Source organism: Schistocerca nitens, chromosome 7, assembly GCF_023898315.1.
Source record: "Schistocerca nitens isolate TAMUIC-IGC-003100 chromosome 7, iqSchNite1.1, whole genome shotgun sequence".
NCBI classification, from domain to species: domain Eukaryota; kingdom Metazoa; phylum Arthropoda; class Insecta; order Orthoptera; family Acrididae; genus Schistocerca; species Schistocerca nitens.
The window spans coordinates 64162055-64182686 of record NC_064620.1 but is presented as its reverse complement, the minus strand read 5'-3'; the positions used below and the strand labels follow the sequence as shown (position 1 = coordinate 64182686).

The 20632-nt window shown below is 42.8% G+C and overlaps 1 protein-coding gene across 1 annotated transcript; it reads right to left on the bottom strand.

Annotated features, from left to right (window-relative positions):
* Positions 1-3625: 3625 nt before the first annotated feature.
* LOC126195475 (coiled-coil domain-containing protein 1-like) lies at positions 3626-10254 on the bottom strand. Its single transcript, XM_049934104.1, has 2 exons — positions 10195-10254; positions 3626-3979 (listed from the first exon to the last, which is right to left on the bottom strand). The coding sequence occupies exons 1-2, from the start codon at positions 10252-10254 to the stop codon at positions 3626-3628; spliced, it is 414 nt and encodes a 137-aa protein (XP_049790061.1).
* Between the last annotated feature and the right edge of the window lie 10378 nt (positions 10255-20632).

The following is a 20632-nucleotide window of genomic DNA, read 5'->3' as shown; positions in this document are numbered from 1 at the left end:
CATTCCATTTCATATCCCTACAAAGTGTTACACCCAGGAATTTGTATGAGTTTGCTGATTCCAACTGTGACTCATTGATATTATAGTCATAGGCTACTACATTTTTTCATTTTGTGAAGCACAAAATTTTACATTTCTGAACATTTAAAGCAAGTTGCCAATCTCTACATCATTTTGAAATCTTATCAAAATCTGACTGAATACTTTTACGCAGCTTCTTTCAGATAGTTCTTCATTATAGATAACTGTGTCATCTGCAAAAAGCATGATTCTACTATTATATTGTCTGCAGGTCATTAATATACAACATGAACAGCAAGGGTCACAACACGCTTTCCTGGGGTGGAGTTTCTTCTACAGCTGATGATGACTCTCCATTCAAGATAACATGTTGCATCCACGCTACCAAAATGTCCCCAATCCAGTTACAAATTTCACTTGATACCCCATATGGTCTTACTTTTGACAGTAAGTGTAGGTGTGGTACTGAGCTGAATGCTTTTCAGAAACCAAGAAATACAGCATGTACCTGATCACCTTGATCCAAAGCTTTTTGTATGTCATATGAGAAAAGAGCAAGAATGTAGCCGTAGTTCGTGCAAACTGGGATTTGCAACATAGTCCCCGTTTGTTGCGGTCCATTGTTTGGCATGATTGTCCGATGTCAAAGCACTGCACAAAGTTAATTCATTACACAAAAGCAAGTCAAAATTGTCCAAATTAATCGGCAAAGGAGCACTGCACTGCTCGGAAGTGAAATTACTGACTCGTTGAGCGGGTTTCGACGGACAACATGTCCGCCTCTGTCGCATTGTCGATGTGTGAGAAGGTGACAAAATTTACCAAAAAGCACGATTCACACAAGAGTCTGGAATTTACACACTAATTACACTTCCTGTACACTGCATCCAGATGTGGCGCGATGCGAAGTCGATGGACGTAGAAATCCGCCAAAGGGTTGCTGCATTGTTTGTCCATGGCGATGTTCCAGTACACATTTCTGGCATTGTAAGCGGCGCTCGTGAGCGTCGGAGTCACCAATATGGGGGTCGAGATATTACGTATGGTAATATCGAACCAAACATTAAGTATTCGCTCATTTATAATGAATTAACTTTATTTTGATCATGTCGGTAAAAACACATCCACTCGAATACAGAGTTCGGAACACACTGAGATCAACAGTTTTCAAAGAAGTTCGTTCTCAAAGATGTGGTGGTCGACTCTTGCAGTCGATAACCACCACAATCCATATAATTCTTTACTATTTTCCATTCTTCATCTTGATTTTGGTTACACCTTAATTGGTTACAGAGGTTAGCAATTCCTTTTCCCCTTTTATCCCCTAAATGTACATGATCCGAAAATTTTTGTTGTTCTGTAAGTTTTCATTTTCTTGTTCACCCCCCCATTGGTAATCTAGACAGAGCATCTGCTACCCCATTTGGTCTCCTTTTATGTAATGTATTGTGTAGTCAAATTGTTGTTGGAAAATAGCCCAATTGGTAATTCTGTCATGAAAAAGTTTGCATTCCTGTATGTAGCTCAAAGCTTTGTGATCAGAGAAAACTGTTGTTTTATAACCAGCTAGGTAGCTCTTAAACTTTTTAAATCCCCAGACAATAGCTAAAAGTTCTTTTTCTGTGACAGTATAATTTCTCTCGTGTTTCTGTAATCCTCTACTAGCAAAACTGATTGAGAAGTGTTCTATAGCCCCACTTATTGCTTTCTGCTGAAAAAGGTATACTCTAAGCCCATAATCACTTTAATCAGTCATAAGACAGAATGGTAATGCACAATCAGGCCTATGAAGGATTTTACTGTTGCAAAGTTGCTTCTTAATTTCATTGAATGCCTCTTGACATTTAGTTGTCCATTCCCAAATTGAATTTTTCTTAAGAAGTTCTCTGAGAGACAGTGCAATAAGTGCCTGTGTATGTACATATTTTTGGTACAAGTTTGCCAAACCATAAAATGATCTAAGTTGCTTCTTATTTTTGAGTATTGGAAATTCCTCTATGGCCATGAGTTTATCTTTGTCAGACAGAATCCCCTTTGCACTAATATTGTGGCCTAAAAATTTTAATTCTGTCACTCCAAATTTACATTTCTCTAATTTCAAAGTTATACCCTCCTGTCTAAACTTTTTTCCAATTTGCCTTAAAGTTTCAATATGTTCTTCCCATGTGTTTCTAGTTACGAAAATATCATCCACATAAATTACCAATTTGGACAATAATTCCCTACCTAAGACATAATCTAAAGCATGGACAAATTCAGCAACTGAAATGTTAAGTCCAAATAGCACCACACAATATTGATAGCTTTTTCCGTTACATAAAAATGCAGTATTGTGTCTTGAATTAGGGTCCTAAACAATTTGGTGAAACCCTGATGTCAAATCTAGACTGGAAAAATATTTTGTGTCACTGAATTTATTCAATAATTCCTCCATGGATTCAGGATGGTCAGTTTCCCATTCAAGGAGTTTGTTCAAATGGCAAGAATCCAGAACATGCCTAACACCTCCATATTTCTTAGAAACAATGACCAGTGGGTTATTGTACTGGCTGCTGCTCCTTTCCACTATCCTCCATTTTAGTATCTTCTGTAATTCTCTCTCCACTAATTTTCTTTTGCCGATTGGGACCCCATATGGTTTGATAAAAAATGGATCATGCTATTTCATTTTTAATTTACAGACATAATTTTTAACTCTTCCTGGCTTGTTACAAAAAACGTCATAATATTCCCACAAGAACTGATCTAACTCTTCTCTCTCAGAATTAGATAAGCCATCTGCAATATTTACTTTATCACTGGCTAATTGTGAAAACCTATTACTATCAAATTTGTCGTCCTGTTCCTCCTCTAAACCTTCAATGCACATGTCATTAGAAAATTCAGTTTCTCTTATCTGATTACTGCAATTTTCTGTACACTTTAAATGTGATCTGGCCTCACCAGAACAACCAGTTTTGATTCTGTGAATCATATTTTTAAGTTTTCCCAATCAAAAATTGCATTTGCTTTTATTATCCAATTCATGCCCAACAGAATATCTTCATTTAGGTCTAGCACCACAAAACATCCTTGTTCAAATGATAAATCCCCAATTAAAAATGAAATCAAAGCCCGTTTGGAAATTGGCTTGCTGCACTTACCTGTAGCTCCCTTAATATTAACACCTGTTACAGGAAATTCTATGTATGAAGCACTGTTTTTCAACCTCTCTCTTAATTTACCAGATATACAACAAATAGGACTATCTGTGTCTATTAGACACATGTCTTTCCAATTCTCAATTGTTATTTCAAAATATGGACTACCTGTTGTTTATCAACTTTGACTTCCTCCATTAATAAATCATTTTCTATTTCTTTACAATCTAAATTAATGCTTGAGTGTTGCTTGTTCACTGAAGCTGTTTGTAAATTACTCAAAGACATATCACTATTAGACTAAATTTCTTCTGGATCTGACAAACTACTGCTTTCTGAATAAGCAGACTTACTAATTATACCTTGCTGACAGCCTGAATTATTACTTACCTCTTTGCTTATTTGCTTGTGTTCCATGACTTCATTATTCTCAAATTCCAAATAATCATCATCACTGCTACATTTCACTTCATACATTTCACTTCACGGATTTCTTGCTTATTTAAAACCTCTAAAACATTGTAACCTATCTGCTCAGTTTGTTCATTCTTATCATTACTATTAGCCAAAATCTCCCTGACATCAATATTATTAACTTCATGTCCCAATACTTCTACAAAAATCATCCCATCAAGCTCCTCTTGAAACAAAATATCATTAACATTGTCATCATCATCATCATCATCATCATCAGAGTCACATGCATCTGCATGGATCTCAGCTACAACATCAAATCTCTCTACTGCTACATCATCATCATCATCATCATCATCATCATTAACAAACAAACTAGCAATACTATAATCATCATAACTACCCTTGGATACACATTTGTTGTCAAATAAATTTGTCAGGCCCTCATCACTAAGCTTATAACTATTTTTGTCTTTGTGTCATCATTACTCATTTCTTTCAACATATAGTTCCAAAATTCATAGTGCTTATTAACATTATTAGCTTGGTAGTTCCTACTGTTATCTGTGTGATGTTGGTGGTGTGATCTGTGTCTGTATCTCCTACTCTTAGCCTGGTTACGAGTTTTTCTACTCACCTCAAACTGACAGGCCCCCAATGAGGTGGCTAATTGTTTTCCTGTCTATACTGTATGTTCTGATTTGAGTTGGCATTTTGTCTGTAATTGTTGCTATTTTGACCACTGTTCCTGTTACCATAGTTATTCTGTCTGTTGCTGTTATGATAATTTTGATTTTGGGAGAACCCACCACACTGGTGTTGGTACTCTCCCCTACTTTGATTGTTTGACCTGTCGCGAGTTTGCCAGGCATAGTCTAGCTTATGCACATACTTCAAAAAATCTTCAATTGAGTCATCTGGCCCATAAACTAGGCCCCAGTGAACTCTGTTTGGTAGACATCGTTTCAGTGCATAAGTCTGAATTAACTCATCTAAAGGTTTGTCTAGGTGCATCAGTTTTCTTCACTGTTATTTCACAAAACTCTTGCATGCTTAATTTACCTTCTCTATATTTGCTGCTGTTCAAAAATTCAGCCTTTATCCTAGCTTGTCAGCTTTCCGACCAGAATTTATTTAAAAACAGTGTTTCAAACTGATTGAAAGTCATTTCAGGGCTTACATTCTGATTTGCCCAGGATAAAGCTTCACCATCCAGAAACCACTTAGCTACTTTCACTTTTAATGGTTCTGGCATACGAGGTGTGAAACTGTCTTTGCATTGATATAAGATATCTACAGGATGCAATCTGACATCTCCAGGGAAAGTTTTTAACAATACATTGTACATGGGTTGGCAAACAGACTGTTGTTATTGCAACAATTAGCAACAAGGTTATTTTCTAAATTTTTACTCTTAAGTTGACTATTTGAAAGTTTTGGGTTACCATATACACTTTCGGAAGTAATATATTCCTTTATAGCTTAAATTTCAGCTTTTCTGCTCTTGATCAACTCGATAAGATTTGTTTCTGTGAATCTGATTCGTTCCTCAATGACTTCAATCCTATCATTTAGTACTTTTACTTCTGAGTCAGTGACATGACTTAAACAATCAACTTTGTTTCAATGTGGTCACACGAATGATAGTGTTGGCCAATTTTGTATTGGTTGTATCTAAATTCTGTTTGAAAGGGTTTAAAGTTGCATAGATTTGCTGAAAGTTACTATTTATGTTCTGATTAACATTCATGCTATGATCTAACAATTTAACATCCAACAATTGGGATAACTGATCAATTAAATTTATAGGTTGGCCTGATCGTTCAAAGCCATGCAAAGGAGAGCACGAACTGCGTGACGCATTTTCGTGATTATGAGTTTCAGAATTCAATTTCGGAATCGAAGCACAAATTTTCCTACCCGACCTAGTGGTCATAGGTACTTGTATAATATTATTCTCACTCATAATAGAATATTATTCTCACCCATAATAGGAGTGTTAGACTTGCAACACTGATCAAAATCAATAAACAATATTCTCTACCCACGAATCGTCACACAGATAAAACATTGTACTGCAACTATTACGGATGCAGCACTGTCTTGAAAAACTGAAGTTAACACTGAATATAATTGAAAAACAAAGTACTCATCTTTTGTCCATGAGCGATATTGCAGGTCCTTACAGTTGAGCTTCCGTTTTCTTGTGTCCACACATATAAACAAGGTTCATCATTCATTTGTCAGTTATTAAAGGCACCTGGAATTAACAGAGATTAGCACACCAGATAGACTTACGAGAATCCCAGCTCCTCCACCACATTGTAATGAAAGTGGTTATGTGGGGGGACAGTGAAATTTTACTGGGGCGAAAATTTTCAACATCAAAAAGAGATTATTTGATTTAAACAAAACAAATCTCAATTTTTGTTGTTATTCTTGTGTTCCATAGACATCAAGAACGTGTGATCATGAGGGTGTTTCTTATTTATCACACTGGCCTCCACCACTCAAAGAATTAGAAAGGAAGTTTCAACTACCAGGTGATGCTTCCATATTTCTTGCTGAAACTTTTGCTACTACAGAGGCAATCAAATATGCAAGATCTCTCAAAATCTCGAAGGCAGTAATAATCACTGACTCTCAAAGCTTTCTGAAATCCATTAGTTACAGGAATTGGGACAAAAGAACTAGTAAATACACCCTCGACATACTGGATCAATGCCACAAAGCTAAGAAGACTGGCTAATTTATAGAATCTGTATGGGTCAAATCACATTCCAGCATTCTATACAATGGCAAAGCAGATCAACTAGAGAGAGATGTGATTAACAGTGGAAGACCTATGGACATAAACTCCCATACACAGAATACCTCCTAAAAGTAAAACAACAAGTGATTATCTTGCGGCAGGAAGAATGGAATGAAAGCCGTCAAACAAGAGGTAAAAGCTATGTACGCATACGGACATTCATAGCAAGACAGCCATGGTTTGCAAATTTCAAACATTCAAGGAAATTTGTAACTTCCAGTGTGAGAATTCGTCTCAATCATGGATCTTCCCCTGCCCAATTACATAGAATCAGCGTATCGGAGATACCCTACTATCAATCTGAAGAGGAAACAATTGGTGACGTAAACCACATCTTATTTCAGTATAGATGCTATGAGAAAGGCAGAGTGGACTTGTTAAAGGAGCTCTTAAGACTTGGTCACTGCCAGCCGTTTTGCACAATCCTAATTCTTGGAGACACAACCAGGAGTACATACAATGCCATATCCCGGTTTCTAGCGAAAGAAGACATAAAAATCTAAAATGAATTGAACTTAACTAAAGAACTTCATTAACAAATAAAGTTTTAATAGTCAACTGTGTTTTATAATCTGGTTACAATAATTTTGATCTGAAAACATATGAATGTATGCCCAAACAGTACGCAAGACGAAGAAAAAAAAGTTACCTTGTTATGTGTGTCAGTACATTTATTTGTGATGGCTAAAGAGTTTGTATGCTAGAAGCCAATAAAAATAAAAAGAAATACTCAAAGAATTACTTTGAGACAAATGCAAATGTTTACTGATAGAAGTTTACAAAACATTACACTTTAGTAATTAATTCGGCAGTAACACTTATATAGTTCAGTTGATTTCTTATGTGTATCTTAGTTCGGAATAACTCGGAGTAATCTGCTTCCTGCTGCTGCTGAAGTAGTCATTGCCTTGGTCCATCTCATCTGCTAAATTGATCAAGTTATGTGAATTCCATGAAATAATCCAGGTACCAAGTCATTTTATAGTGGTTTATTTATGACAAGCTGTGCCATTTCTTCTTAGTGGGAGCCCACTCTACATAACAGGCTACATAGTCACAACACTATATTACAACAATTAGATTATTGCACAGACGTGCGACACAGTGGTTGCTTCTCAAAACTGTCTCCAACTGACCATTCTTGAGCCTTGTGCTCATCCAATTTATACGTTTTTTAACAATCAAGTCAACAAAACTACAGTATAAATTCATTAAATTATTATTTTTATGAGTAACTATCCACAATACCTTGCTTATTTTATGCTGAAACTGGCATATACAATAAAAAAAGACTTTTACATAGGATATACATCATATTATATAAAATACTGAAAGATAACAATGCTAACCCAAAGTTTGTTAATTGTGGCTTCATTTGTAAATGCAAAATATTGTGAACATATATTTGACAATCATGAGCTACTAGTAAACAAATGGAATAATAAATTATATGAGATTTAATGTACACTCCTGGAAATGGAAAAAAGAACACATTGACACCAGTGTGTCAGACCCACCATACTTGCTCCGGACACTGCGAGAGGGCTGTACAAGCAATGATCACACGCACGGCACAGCGGACTCACCAGGAACCGCTGTGTTGGCCGTCGAATGGCGCTAGCTGTGCAGCATTTGTGCACCGCCGCCGTCAGTGTCAGCCAGTTTGCCGTGGCATACGGAGCTCCATCGCAGTCTTTAACACTGGTAGCATGCCGCGACAGCATGGACGTGAACCGTATGTGCAGTTGACGGACTTTGAGCGAGGTCATATAGTGGGCATGCGGGAGGCCGGGTGGACGTACCGCCGAATTGCTCAACACGTGGGGCGTGAGGTCTCCACAGTACATCGATGTTGTCGCCAGTGGTCGGCGGAAGGTGCACGTGCCCGTCGACCTGGGACTGGATCGCAGCGACGCACAGATGCATGCCAAGACCCTAGGATCCTACGCAGTGCTGTAGGGGACCGCACCGCCACTTCCCAGCAAATTAGGGACACTGTTGCTCCTGGGGTATTGGCGAGGACCATTCGCAACCGTCTCCATGAAGCTGGGCTACGGTCCCGCACACCGTTAGGCCGTCTTCCGCTCACGCCCCAACATCATGCAGCCCGCCTCCAGTGGTTTCGCGACAGGCGTGAATGGAGGGACGAATGGAGACATGTCGTCTTCAGCGATGAGAGTCGCTTCTGCCTTGGTGCCAATGATGGTCGTATGCGTGTTTGGCACCGTGCAGGTGAGCGCCACAATCAGGACTGCATACGACCAAGGCACACAGGGCCAACACCCAGCATCATGGTGTGGGGAGCGATCTCCTACACTGGCCGTACACCACTGGTGATCGTCGAGGGGACACTGAATAGTGCACGGTACATCCAAACCGTCATCGAACCCATCGTTCTACCATTCCTAGACCGGCAAGGGAACTTGCTGTTCCAACAGGACAATGCACGTCCGCATGTATCCCGTGCCACCCAACGTGCTCTAGAAGGTGTAAGTCAACTACCCTGGCCAGCAAGATCTCCGGATCTGTCCCCCATTGAGCATGTTTGGGACTGGATGAAGCGTCGTCTCACGCGGTCTGCACGTCCAGCACGAACGCTGGTCCAACTGAGGCGCCAGGTGGAAATGGCATGGCAAGCCGTTCCACAGGACTACATCCAGCATCTCTACGATCGTCTCCATGGGAGAATAGCAGCCTGCATTGCTGCGAAAGGTGGATATACACTGTACTAGTGCCGACATTGTGCATGCTCTGTTGCCTGTGTCTATGTGCCTGTGTCTATGTGCCTGTGGTTCTGTCAGTGTGATCATGTGATGTATCTGACCCCAGGAATGTGTCAATAAAGTTTCCCCTTCCTGGGACAATGAATTCACGGTGTTCTTATTTCAATTTCCAGGAGTGTATTGTGCGAAATCACTTATTAGATACCATTGGAATTACAGAACTTTCAAAACAGGAATGTAAAACAAAAGGGTTCTTTTATTTCAGATTCTCCTCCATTACCTTTTCAGTTTTTAGTATTAATGATTTTTAACATAACTTTGGTTGAATGTGAAATGAGGCCAATTGTCCTGTGCTCACTGCAGTTCTTGGTTCCTTGTTTCTTTAGTACTGAAATCATCACTGTTATTAGAAAGTCCTCTGGCCATTCACCACTGTTGTATGTTTTGTTACATAACTTCAGTATTAATCTTACCCCTTCTTTGTTCAAACATTTAGTATTTCTCTTGGTATTGTATCTGTACCTATTTGTTCCCATCTTTATTGCAGCTATTGCAGTCTTTACTTCTTTGTTTATGACTGTTGAACTTTCCTCATCATCATTCACACTGTTCACAGATCCAAATTCCCGAGTTTTTGGATTGGAAAGTGTGTCATACAGCTCTGTTAAATAGTATTCTCATCTCTGTAGGATGTTCTCATTATCTTTGCACTCTACATCTTCATCTTTACTGAGAATTTCCACAGTAGCACTTTCTGGTCTGTTTTTGATCTCATGTTGTTTTTACTCACTTGTACAGTAAATCATATCTTTCCTTCCTCTCCAGTTCTTCAGCTGAGTTGCACTCCTCTTTTAGCCATTTTTTACCAGCCTGCTTTGAGTCTCTACGCAGTTTGTTATTCACCCTTCGGTGCATTTTTCTGTACCTTCATTATTTATTGTTTTTTTAAATTTTCTTCTCTCCTCCATCTTAAAAATCATTACCTGTGTAACCCACAGCAGTCTGCCCTTACCCCGTTTAAATATTGTATACTTTATGCCCTGTTTTTGATTCCTTCTTTCAACATATTCCAATACTCACTCACTTTGTCAGGTAAGTCTTTGTCTTGTAATGTTTTAGTAAGTTCAAGTGATAGAATTTCCATAATTTGGGGTTGTCCCATTTATCTTGACCACCCTAAATAACTGTTTGTCCAAGTGCAAATTACAAAATGTTTCAAGCAAATGTTCTTTAGCTGTCAGTGGGACATCAATCAGCACAATTGCTTTCATTGTAGCTTTTTTTTGTTTTGGTTTTAGAGCGCAAAACTGCTATGGTCATTAGCGCCCGGTCCGTGACTTAGGAAACAGTAAAAAACGAAAATGGAAACCAGCAGCAATGGGAACGAAACTCAAAAAATTGGAGAAACTAAAAGCAGAAGGAATACTTAAAAATCCACTACAGAAAGGGGTTGGTTGTCCCCAAAAAAAGCTTCAAATGACTGACGTCATCTCACTGGCATTAATAAACTCGAGAACGCGATCGGCCGAGCGCGTGTCATCTGCTAAAATGGACGATATATCAGGCGACAGCTGTAGACGGGCGTGTAATGGAGTAAAATAGGGGCACTCAATTAAAAGATGTCTTACTGTCCACAGCTGAGAGCAGTGGGGACAGAGTGGGGGAGGATCGCCGTTTAAAAGATGTCGATGGCTAAAAAGACAGTGCCCTATCCGGAGTCTAGTTAAAATTACCTCCTCCCGACGACGCGTTCACGAGGAAGAGGTCCAAACACAGGGAAGAGCTTTCACGTCCCGCAATTTATTATGGGGAAGTGTCGACAAATGTGCGTGACATAAAAGAACAACACGACCACATAAAACGCTCCATAGATCGGCGAAGGGAATCAATCGAATAGCTGGCCGAAGAAGAGAGACTGCAGCCTTGGCTGCTATATCGGCCGCCTCATTTCCATAGATACCAACGTGTCCTGGGAGCCAGAGGAACGCCACCGAGACGCCCCCCAGGTGGAGCAAGCGCAGACAGTCCTGAATCCGGTGGACCAGAGGGTGGACAGGGTAAAGAGCTTGGAGACTGAGGAGAGAGCTGAGAGAATCTGAACAGATAACATACTGTATCCGCTGATGGCGGCGGATGTATTGGACAGCCTGGAGAACAGCGTAAAGCTCTGCAGTATAAACCGAACACTGGTCGGGAAGCCGAAATCGATTTGGGGTGTCGCCAACAATATAGGCACTCCCTACACCTAACGATGTTTTCGAGCCATCGGTGTAAATAAATGTGGCCTCCTTCATTTGTGCACATAGAGCAGCAAATGCCCGACGATAAACAAGTGAAGGGGTACCATCCTTGGGAAACTGACAAAGGTCAAGGAGCAGGCAGGTCCGGGGGCAGACCAAGGCGGTGCTGTACCCCAAGTTGTCAAGAAGGTTTTAGGAAAGCGGAAGGAAAGAGAATGGAGCAGTTGACGGAAGCGGACTCCCGGTGGTAGTAGGGAGGAAGGGTGGCCTGCATACCCTACATCCAAGGAGGCGTCGAAAAAAAATGTCATGGGCTGGATTAGCAGGCATGGAAGACAGATGGCTAGCATAACGACTCAGAAGGACTGCTCGCCGATTGGACAGCGGAGGTTCAGCAGTCTCAGCATAAAGGCTTTCCACAGGGCTGGTGTAAATAGCTCCAGACACTAAACGTAATCCACGGTGGTGGATAGAATCGAGACGACGAAGAATAGACGGCCGAGCAGAGGAGTAGACTATGCTTCCATAGTCCAATTTCGAGCGCACTAAGGCGCGATAGAGGCGGAGAAGGACCACTCGGTCCGCTCCCCAGGAGGTACCATTCAGGACACGGAGGGTGTTGAGGGATTGCAGACAGCGAGCCGAAAGATAGGAAACGTGGGAGGACCAGCACAGTTTTCTGTCAAACATAAGACCCAAGAATTTAGGGACGTCCGAAAACGAAAGGTTGACAGGTCCTAGATGTAAGGAGGGTGGAAGAAACTACTTACGTCGCCAAAAACTAACACAAACGGTCTTACTGGGAGAAAAACGGAAGCCAGTTTCGATGCTCCAAGAGTGGAGGCGATCGAGACATCCTTGAAGAAGTCGTTCAAGAAGGCTGGTCCGTTGAGAGCTGTAGTAGAACGCAAAATCGTCCACAAAGAGGGAGCACGAGACATCAGGAAGGAGACAATCCATAATTGGATTTATGGCAATGGCAAACAGTACAACACTTAGCACGGAGCCCTGGGGTACCCCGTTTTCTTGGGAGAAAGTACGGGAGAGAGTAGTGTTCACCCGCACTCTAAATGTGCGCTCTGCCATAAATTCGCGAAGAAAAAGGGGCAGCCGACCTCGAAAGCCCCAAGAGAACAGTGTGCGGAGGATGCCTGTCCTCCAACAGGTATCGTATGCTCTCTCCAGATCAAAAAATATTGCTACTGTTTGACGTTTCCGGAGAAAGTTGTTCATGATATAAGTGGAGAGAGCAACAAGATGGTCAACTGCAGAACGATGCTTTCGGAAACCGCATTTGGCAGGTGTTAAAAGACTGCGGGACTCCAGCCACCAAGCTAAACGGCAATTCACCATACGCTCCAAAACCTTACACACACTACTCGTGAGAGAAATGGGGCGATAGCTAGAGGGGAGGTGTTTGTCCTTTCCAGGTTTCGGAACGGAACAGGAACGACGATAGCTTCCCGCCATCGTCTGGGAAAAGTACTGTCGGTCCAAGTTCGATTATAAAGGCGAAGGAGGTAACGCAGACTATGGGTTGATAAATGCAGCAACATTTGGATGTGGATACCATCCGGTCCTGGGGCGGAGGAGCGAGAAGAAGAGAGTGCATGTTGGAGTTCCCGCATGGAGAAAACAGTATTATAGCTTTCGCGATTTTGAGAGAAGAAAGCAAGAGGTTGCACTTCAGCTGCACGTTTCGTCGGGAGAAAAGCTGGCGGGTAATTTGAAGAGCTCGAGATCCCAGCAAAGTGTTGACCCAATGAGTTAGAAATTGCGACGGGGTCCACTAACGTATCACGCGCGACAGTGAGCCCAGAGACCGGGGAGAAACTAGGCGCGCCTGATAACCGTCGAATCCGACTCCAAACTTCCGAGGAGGGAGTGAAGGTGTTAAATGAGCTAATAAAGAATTTCCAGCTTGCCTTCTTGCTATCGCGGATGACGCGACGGCATCGCGCACGGAATTGCTTATAGCGGATACAGTTGGCCAAAGTAGGATGGTGGCGGAAAACGCGAAGAGCGTGTCGCTGCTCACGTATTGCGTCACGGCATGCCTCGTTCCACCAAGGAACTGGGGGGCGCTGGGGCAATTCAGAGGTGCGTGATATTGAACGTTCTGCAGCTGTAAGAATAACGTCTGTAATATATGTTACCTCATTATCGACGCTAGGAAAGTGACGGTCATCGAATCTCGCTAGAGACGAAAAAAGTGTCCAATCAGCTTGGGCAAACTTCCGGCGTCGCGGGCGCATATATGGCAGTTGAGGCTGCAGTCTAAGGACACATGGAAAGTGGTCACTCGAGTGTGTATCATCAAGTGCGAACCATTCGAAGCGCCGAGCTAGCAGAACAGTACCGACCGAAAGGTCCAAATGAGAGAAATTTGTCGTGGAGGCAGACAAAAATGTAGGGACCCCAGTGTTGAGGCAAACTAGATCCGCTTGGTGGAAGACGTCTAGCAATAGTGAGCCACGTGGACAAGGATGTGGAGATCCCCAAAGCGGGTGGTGGGCATTGAAGTCCCCAACCAGCAAATAGGGGGGGGGGGGGGGGGGGGTTGGAAGCTGACCAAGAAGATGAAGGAGATCAGCTCGTGCCATTGGTGTGGACGATGGAATGTATACAGTACAAAGGGAAAGACGGACAGCAACAGCTTGGAAGGAAGTGTTTAAGGGGATTGGGTGATAATGGAGAGTATCATGGTGAAGAATCATGAGTCCTCCATTGGCTGGAGTGCCTTCAACAGAGGGGAGATCAAATCGTATGGACTGAAAATGGGGAAGAACAAAGCGGTCATGGGGACACAGCTTTGTTTCCTGAAGACAGAAGATGACCGGCGAGTAGGATCGTAAGAGGATCGACAATTCATCCTGATTGGCTCGAATGCCGCGGATATTCCAGTGGATAGTGGACATAGGGTGAACAGAAAATGGAGGAATGTGACCAAGGTTGCCGTCAACTCAACGACTGCTCAGAGCTTGCGACCGACAGCATGGAATGGCATTCAGCCGAAGGCAGAATATCCTGATCCATAGGTTGTTCAGGAGCAGCTCCTGCCACCAGCGATCGGCCGGTTGATCGGCCGCCAGGTGGTGCTGTAGATGAGACCCGCCTTGGCGGAGAAGGAGATGAACTGGGTTTCTTATTAGCCTTCTTGGAAATATGATGTTTAGATGGAGGAGGAACCGATGGTTGTGAAGTTGGGGTACGTAAAAAATCTTCACGAGTATGCTCTTTTTTCGAAGTCTTGGTGTCTGACTTTTGGGCTCGAGATTTAGCAGAATCCGATGAAGGGTGAGCCATAGAGTGGGCAGGCGAAAGTGGTGAGGTTGAACGGGTGATCTTTGCGATAGCTGATCTGACGACTGTGGCACTAAAGGTGAGGTCGCAAGTCTGCGTGGCTGCCTCCTTTGTTGGCCGAGGAGAAGCAAGAACAGTGCTGTATTTTCCTGTCTGAGGCACGGTGGGCTGTCGACTGGCGAATAATTTTCGAGCAGCAAAGGTCGACACCTTTTCCTTCACTCTGATTTCCTGAATGAGCTTTTCGTCTTTAAAAATGGGGCAATCTCGAGAGGAAGCAGCGTGGTCACCCATACAGTTGATGCAACGAGGGGATGGAGGTGGACAAGCACCCTCATGGGCATCCTTGCCACACGTAACACATTTGGCCGGATTGGAATAGGACTTGCTGGTGTGATTGAACCACTGACACCGATAGCAACGCGTAGGGTTTGGGACGTAAGAGCAAATGGAAATTATCTCATAGCCTGCTTTGATTTTCGATGGGAGTTGAACTTTGTCAAATGTCAAGAAGACAGTGCGGGTTGGAATGATGTTCATGTCAACCCTTTTCATAACTCTATGAACAGCCGTTACGCCCTGGTCAGACAGGTAGTGCTGAATTTCTTCTTCAGACAATCCGTCGAGGGAGCGTGTATAAACGACTCCATGTGAGGAATTTAAAGTGCGGTGCGCTTCAACCCGGACAGGGAAGGTGTGGAGCAGTGAAGTACGCAGCAATTTTTGTGCCTGGAGGGCACTGACTGTTTCTAACAACAAGGTGCCTTCCCGTAATCTGGAACAAGACTTTACAGGACCTGCAATTGCGTCGACACCTTTCTGAGTAATGAAAGGGTTGACCATGGAGAAGTCGTGACCTTCGTCAGACCGAGAAACAACAAGGAACTGTGGCAACGATGGAAGAACTGTCTGTGGCTGAGACTCAGTGAACTTACGCTTGTGAGCAGACATAGTGGAAGATGACGAAACCATTGCGGAAGACTCCCCCAGGATTACCGGCATCTCCGATGGCGCGCCCCTCCCTTGTGGGGGCCCTCTCAGAGGGCACTCCCACCTTAGGTGATTGTTCACACCTCAGGTCACACCTTCCTACAAACGGACGGAGGGACCAATCAGCACTTTCGGAAGGTAATCACCCCTCCCTGGGCCTGGCCGTTACCAGGGGGTACGTACGTGTCCTACCTGTCTACCCGGGGCGGGGAATTACGCGTTACCCCGTCACCGGCTACGCACGAAAAAAGAAAGCGAAAGGAAAGAAGAGAGGTCTCAAACGCCGCAGCGGAGAAAAGGGTAAAGAGAAGAGGTAAGGAAAAGAGAAGGACAAAGGAAGGATGAAGACATACAAGCAGAGAAGGCGAAGAATGCGTTACATTTACGAGCATCCATCTCCGGACGTAGGCACAAACCATACTCCCAGAGGGGGAGAAAGGGAAGGAAAGAGCCAGTGGTGAGGGGAGGGGGGGGGCGAAGATGGGGGATAGGGAAGGATGTGGAAAAGGAAGGTATGCAGCCCGAAAAGGAAGGAGGGCCACATTAGCTCGGGGTCCCGTGCTCGCTACGCACGTATCCACAAAAGAGTTGTGGACCCCCTGGGGGGTCATTGTAGCTTTGTTTTTTACAAAGAGCAGTATGACTTTTTTTAAATGGCACCCTGTATTTTTTATTCAGTAATTCATTTCCTCTCCTAAAGATCTATTCAAAAATGTATCACAGTGTACCATTCACTGAAACACAATGTTATAAATTACATAACACAACATTGACTTTGAGCCCGGGATCACAATCTCGTCCATTTGCTGGAATTGTCAGAAAACCAAGTAAAAACATAACGCAAAATTGGCTTTGACTCTCCTGCACCGTTGCCCAGGAATAGAACATTCAAAGGTGCTCAAAGTGGTGATCCTGGACACATACACTGGTGCACATGTTGAATGAAAGAATTACAAGGTGTACAACTTTGCTTCTGCCGTTTGCCGATAGATGGCGACAACGGTAAGTACTGGTCGAAAGAAACAGATCGCAGACATCAGGCAGTTAGCTTGGACCTCAGTCAACATAACCTCATTCAAACATTAGTCAATTTGTGTCTGCATCATAAAGTTGTTCTTGATTGAAAATGTCAGCCTAATTCTCGTCATTTTCAGGAGGTGTTACTCTTTTGTTTCAATATGAAGAAAACAGTGAGTCTCTTCAAATGCTCTCAAGTACATATGGTAAGTATGGTATTAGTGAAAGAATGTGTCACGATTGGTTTCAATTCAACTTGAGAATCAAATTTTGCCAGCGCAGCCAGTAAAGCATCCATTGATTGGGGTGGGAGGAGGGGGGGGACAATTAATAGTACAGATAGGGTGTCTAAGAAGATATTAAAAACAATTTGGGATAAATATAAGGACTATAGTGACAACAGTGAAATGAAAAGTAAGCTGAATTCAATTTGTGAGAAGTTTCATCTCTTTAAGCATGCAAATTCAGACCAACATGACACTATCACCACTGACTAACTTACATATGAGAGTTGTCACAATTTAGGGGAATATTGTGTGCTCCTGAGCAAAATACAACTGAATAGAGAAAATAATATAAGGGATCAGGTTTTTGGAGAAATAATAGGAGATCTTTACATCAGAACCAGAAAAACAAAGAAACTGAAATATATGGGAGTCAGACTGAAGGTAGGGAAGATTATAGCTTGATTGAGACAGGTAGTCCCATATGTGCCATATCAGGGAAATTAAGAGACAAAATTAAACAAACTACAGATTTCAGAGAGTTATCACTTGTTGGCATTAAAATAAGAGGAGCCACTGGCATGGTTAGCAAAATTATGAATAGACAAGTATCTTTATATTTCTCTATAAAAAAATATCCAATTCACACAAGATTGTTTTGTTGTCTGTGACCTGAATGGATTTGTCTTGTTAGGTACGAACTGAGTACTGAAAAGAGGGGCAAATTTTGATTCGACAAAACAGAAACTTATATTTATGGAACCTAAATTGTGAATAAGTTCAGTAACATTATGACAGCTGCCACCCATTCCATATCAAACAGTCGCTTCCCTACAGCTTAGGTCTTCGTGGCAAACGAATCTGCTCCAATCCCCAATCCCTCAACCATTACGCCAACAACCTGAAAACAGCTTTTGCATCCCGCAACTACCCTCCCGACCTGGTACAGAAGCAAATAACCAGAGCCACTTCCTCATCCGCTCAAACCCAGAACTTCCCACAGAAGAACCCCAAAAGTGCCCCACTTGTGACAGGATACTTTCCGGGACTGGATCAGACTCTGAATGTGGCTCTCCAGCAGGAATACGACTTCCTCAAATCCTGCCCTGAAATGAGATCCATCCTTCATTCAATCCTCCCCACTCCACCAAGAGTGTCTTTCCACCATCCACCTAACCTTCGTAACCTCTTGGTTCATCCCTAAGAAATCCCCAAACCACCTTCCCTACCCTCTGGCTCTTACCCTTGCAACTGCCCCTGGTGTAAAAGCCTGTCCCATGCACCTTCCCACCACCACCTACTCCAGTCCTGTAACCCGGAAGGTGTACATGATCAAAGGCAAAGCCACGTGTGAAAGCACCCACGTGATTTACCAACTGAACTGCCTACACTGTGAAGCTCTCTATGTGGGAATGACCAGCAACAAACTGTCCATTCGCATGAATGGACACAGGCAGACAGTGTTTGTTGGTAATGAGGATCACCCTGTGGCTAAACATGCCTTGGTGGACAGCCAGCACATCTTGGCACAGTGTTACACCGTCCGGGTTATCTGGATACTTACCACTGACACCAACCTATCAGAACTCCGGAGATGGGAACTTGCCCTTCAATATATCCTCTCTTCCCATTACGCACCAGGCCTCAACCTCCGCTAATTTCAAGTTGCCGCCGCTCATACCTCACCTGTCATTCAACAACATCTTTGCTTCTGTACTTCCGCCTCGACTCACATCTCTGCCCAAACTCTTTGCATTTACATATGTCTCCTTGTGTCTGTATATATATATGTGTGTGTGTGCGTATGCGTGTGCGTGTGCGTGTGCGTGCGCGCGTGTATACCTGTCCTTTTTTTCCGCTAAGGTAAGTCTTTCCGCTGCCGGGATTGGAATGACTCCTTACTCTCTCCCTTAAAACCCACATCCTTTCGCCTTTCCCTCTCCTTCCCTCTTTCCTGACGAAGCAACCATTGGCTGCAAAAGCTTGAAAATTTGTGTGTGTGTTTTTTTATTGTGTGTGTCTACCAGCACTTTCCTGTTTGGTAAGTCACAGAATCTTTGTTTTATATATATATATATATATATATATATATATATATATATATATATATATATATTAAATGATGGGACTTACCAGACGAAAGCGCTGGCACGTCGATAGACACACAAACAAACACATACATACACACAAAATTCAAGCTTTCGCAACCAACGGTCGCTTAGTCAGGAAAGAGGGAAGGAGAGGGAAAGACGAAAGGATGTGGGTTTTAAGGGAGAGGGTAAGGAGTCATTCCAATCCTGGGAGCAGAAAGACTTACCGTAGGGGGAAAAAAGGACAGGTATACACTCGCACACACGCATATCCATCCGCACATACACAGACACAAGCAGACATTTGTGTGTGTGTGTGTGTGTGTGTGTGTGTGTGTGTGTGTGTGTGTGTGTGTGTGTGTGTGTGTGTGTGTGTACCTGTCCTTTTTTCCCCATTAAGGTAAGTCTTTCCGGTCCGTAGGTGCAACCACAACGAAGGGGTACCTGTTGAGAGGCCAGACAAATGTGTGGTTCCTGAAAAGGAGCAGCAGCCTTTTCAGTAGTTGCAGGGGCAACAGTCCTGATGATTGACTGATCTGGCCCTGTAACACTAACCAAAACGGCCTTGCTGTTTTGGCACTGTGAATGGCTGAAAGCAAGGGGAAACTACAGCCATAATTTTTCCCGAGGGCATGCAACTTTCTGTATGATTAAATGATGATGGCGTCCTCTTGGGTAAAATATTCTGGAGGTAACATAGTCCCCCATTCAAATCTCCGGGCGGGGACTACTCAAGAAGACATCCTTATCAGGAGAAAGAAAACTGGCGTTGTACGGATCGGAGTGTGGAATGTCAGATCCCTTAATCGGGCAGGTAGGTTAGAAAATTTAAAAAGGGAAATGGATAGGTTAAAGTTAGATATAGTGGGAATTAGTGACGTTTGGTGGCAGGAGGAACAAGACATTTGGTCAGGTGAATACAGGGTTAAAAATACAAAATCAAATAGGGGTAATGCAGGAGTAGGTTTAATATTGAATAAAAAAAATAGGAGTGCAGGTAAGCTACTACAAACAGCATAGTGAACACATTTTTGTGGCCAAGATAGACACGAAGCCCACACCTACTACAGTAGTACACGTTTATATGCCAACTAGCTCTGCAGATGATGAAGAAGTTGATGAAATGTATAATGAGATAAAAGAAATTATTCAGGTAGTGAAGGGAGATGAAAATTTAATAGTTATGGGTGACTGGAATTCGACAGTAGGAAAAGGAAGAGAAGGAAACGTAGTAGGTGGATATGGATTGGGGCTAAGGAATGAAGAATGGGTAGCTTTGAGGAATGAAATAGTGAAGGCAGCAGAGGATCAAGTAGGTAAAAAGACGAGGGCTAGTAGAAATCCTTGGGTAACAGAAGAGATACTGAATATAATTGATCAAAGGAGAAAATACAAAAATGCAGCCAGTGAAGCAGGCCAAAAGGAATACAAACGTCTCAAAAATGAGATCGACAGGAAGTGCAAAATGGCTAAGCAGGGATGGCTAGAGGACAAATATAAGGATGTAGAGGCTTATCTCATGAGGGGTAAGATAGATACTGCCTACAGGAAGATTAAAGACACCTTTGGAGAAAAGAGAACCACTTGTATGAATATCAGGAGCTCAGATGGAAACCCAGTTCCAAGCAAAGAAGGGATAGCAGAAAGGTGGAAGGAGT

Coding starts and splice junctions, on each gene's coding strand:
- LOC126195475 (XM_049934104.1), bottom strand. CDS start 10,254: ATGGAAATTCTATCACTTGAACTTACTAAAACATTACAAGACAAAGAC. Junction 3,980..10,194: donor ACAAAGACTTACCTGACAAA/GTGAGTGAGTAT, acceptor TGTGTATCCAAG/GGTAGTTATGATGATTATAG.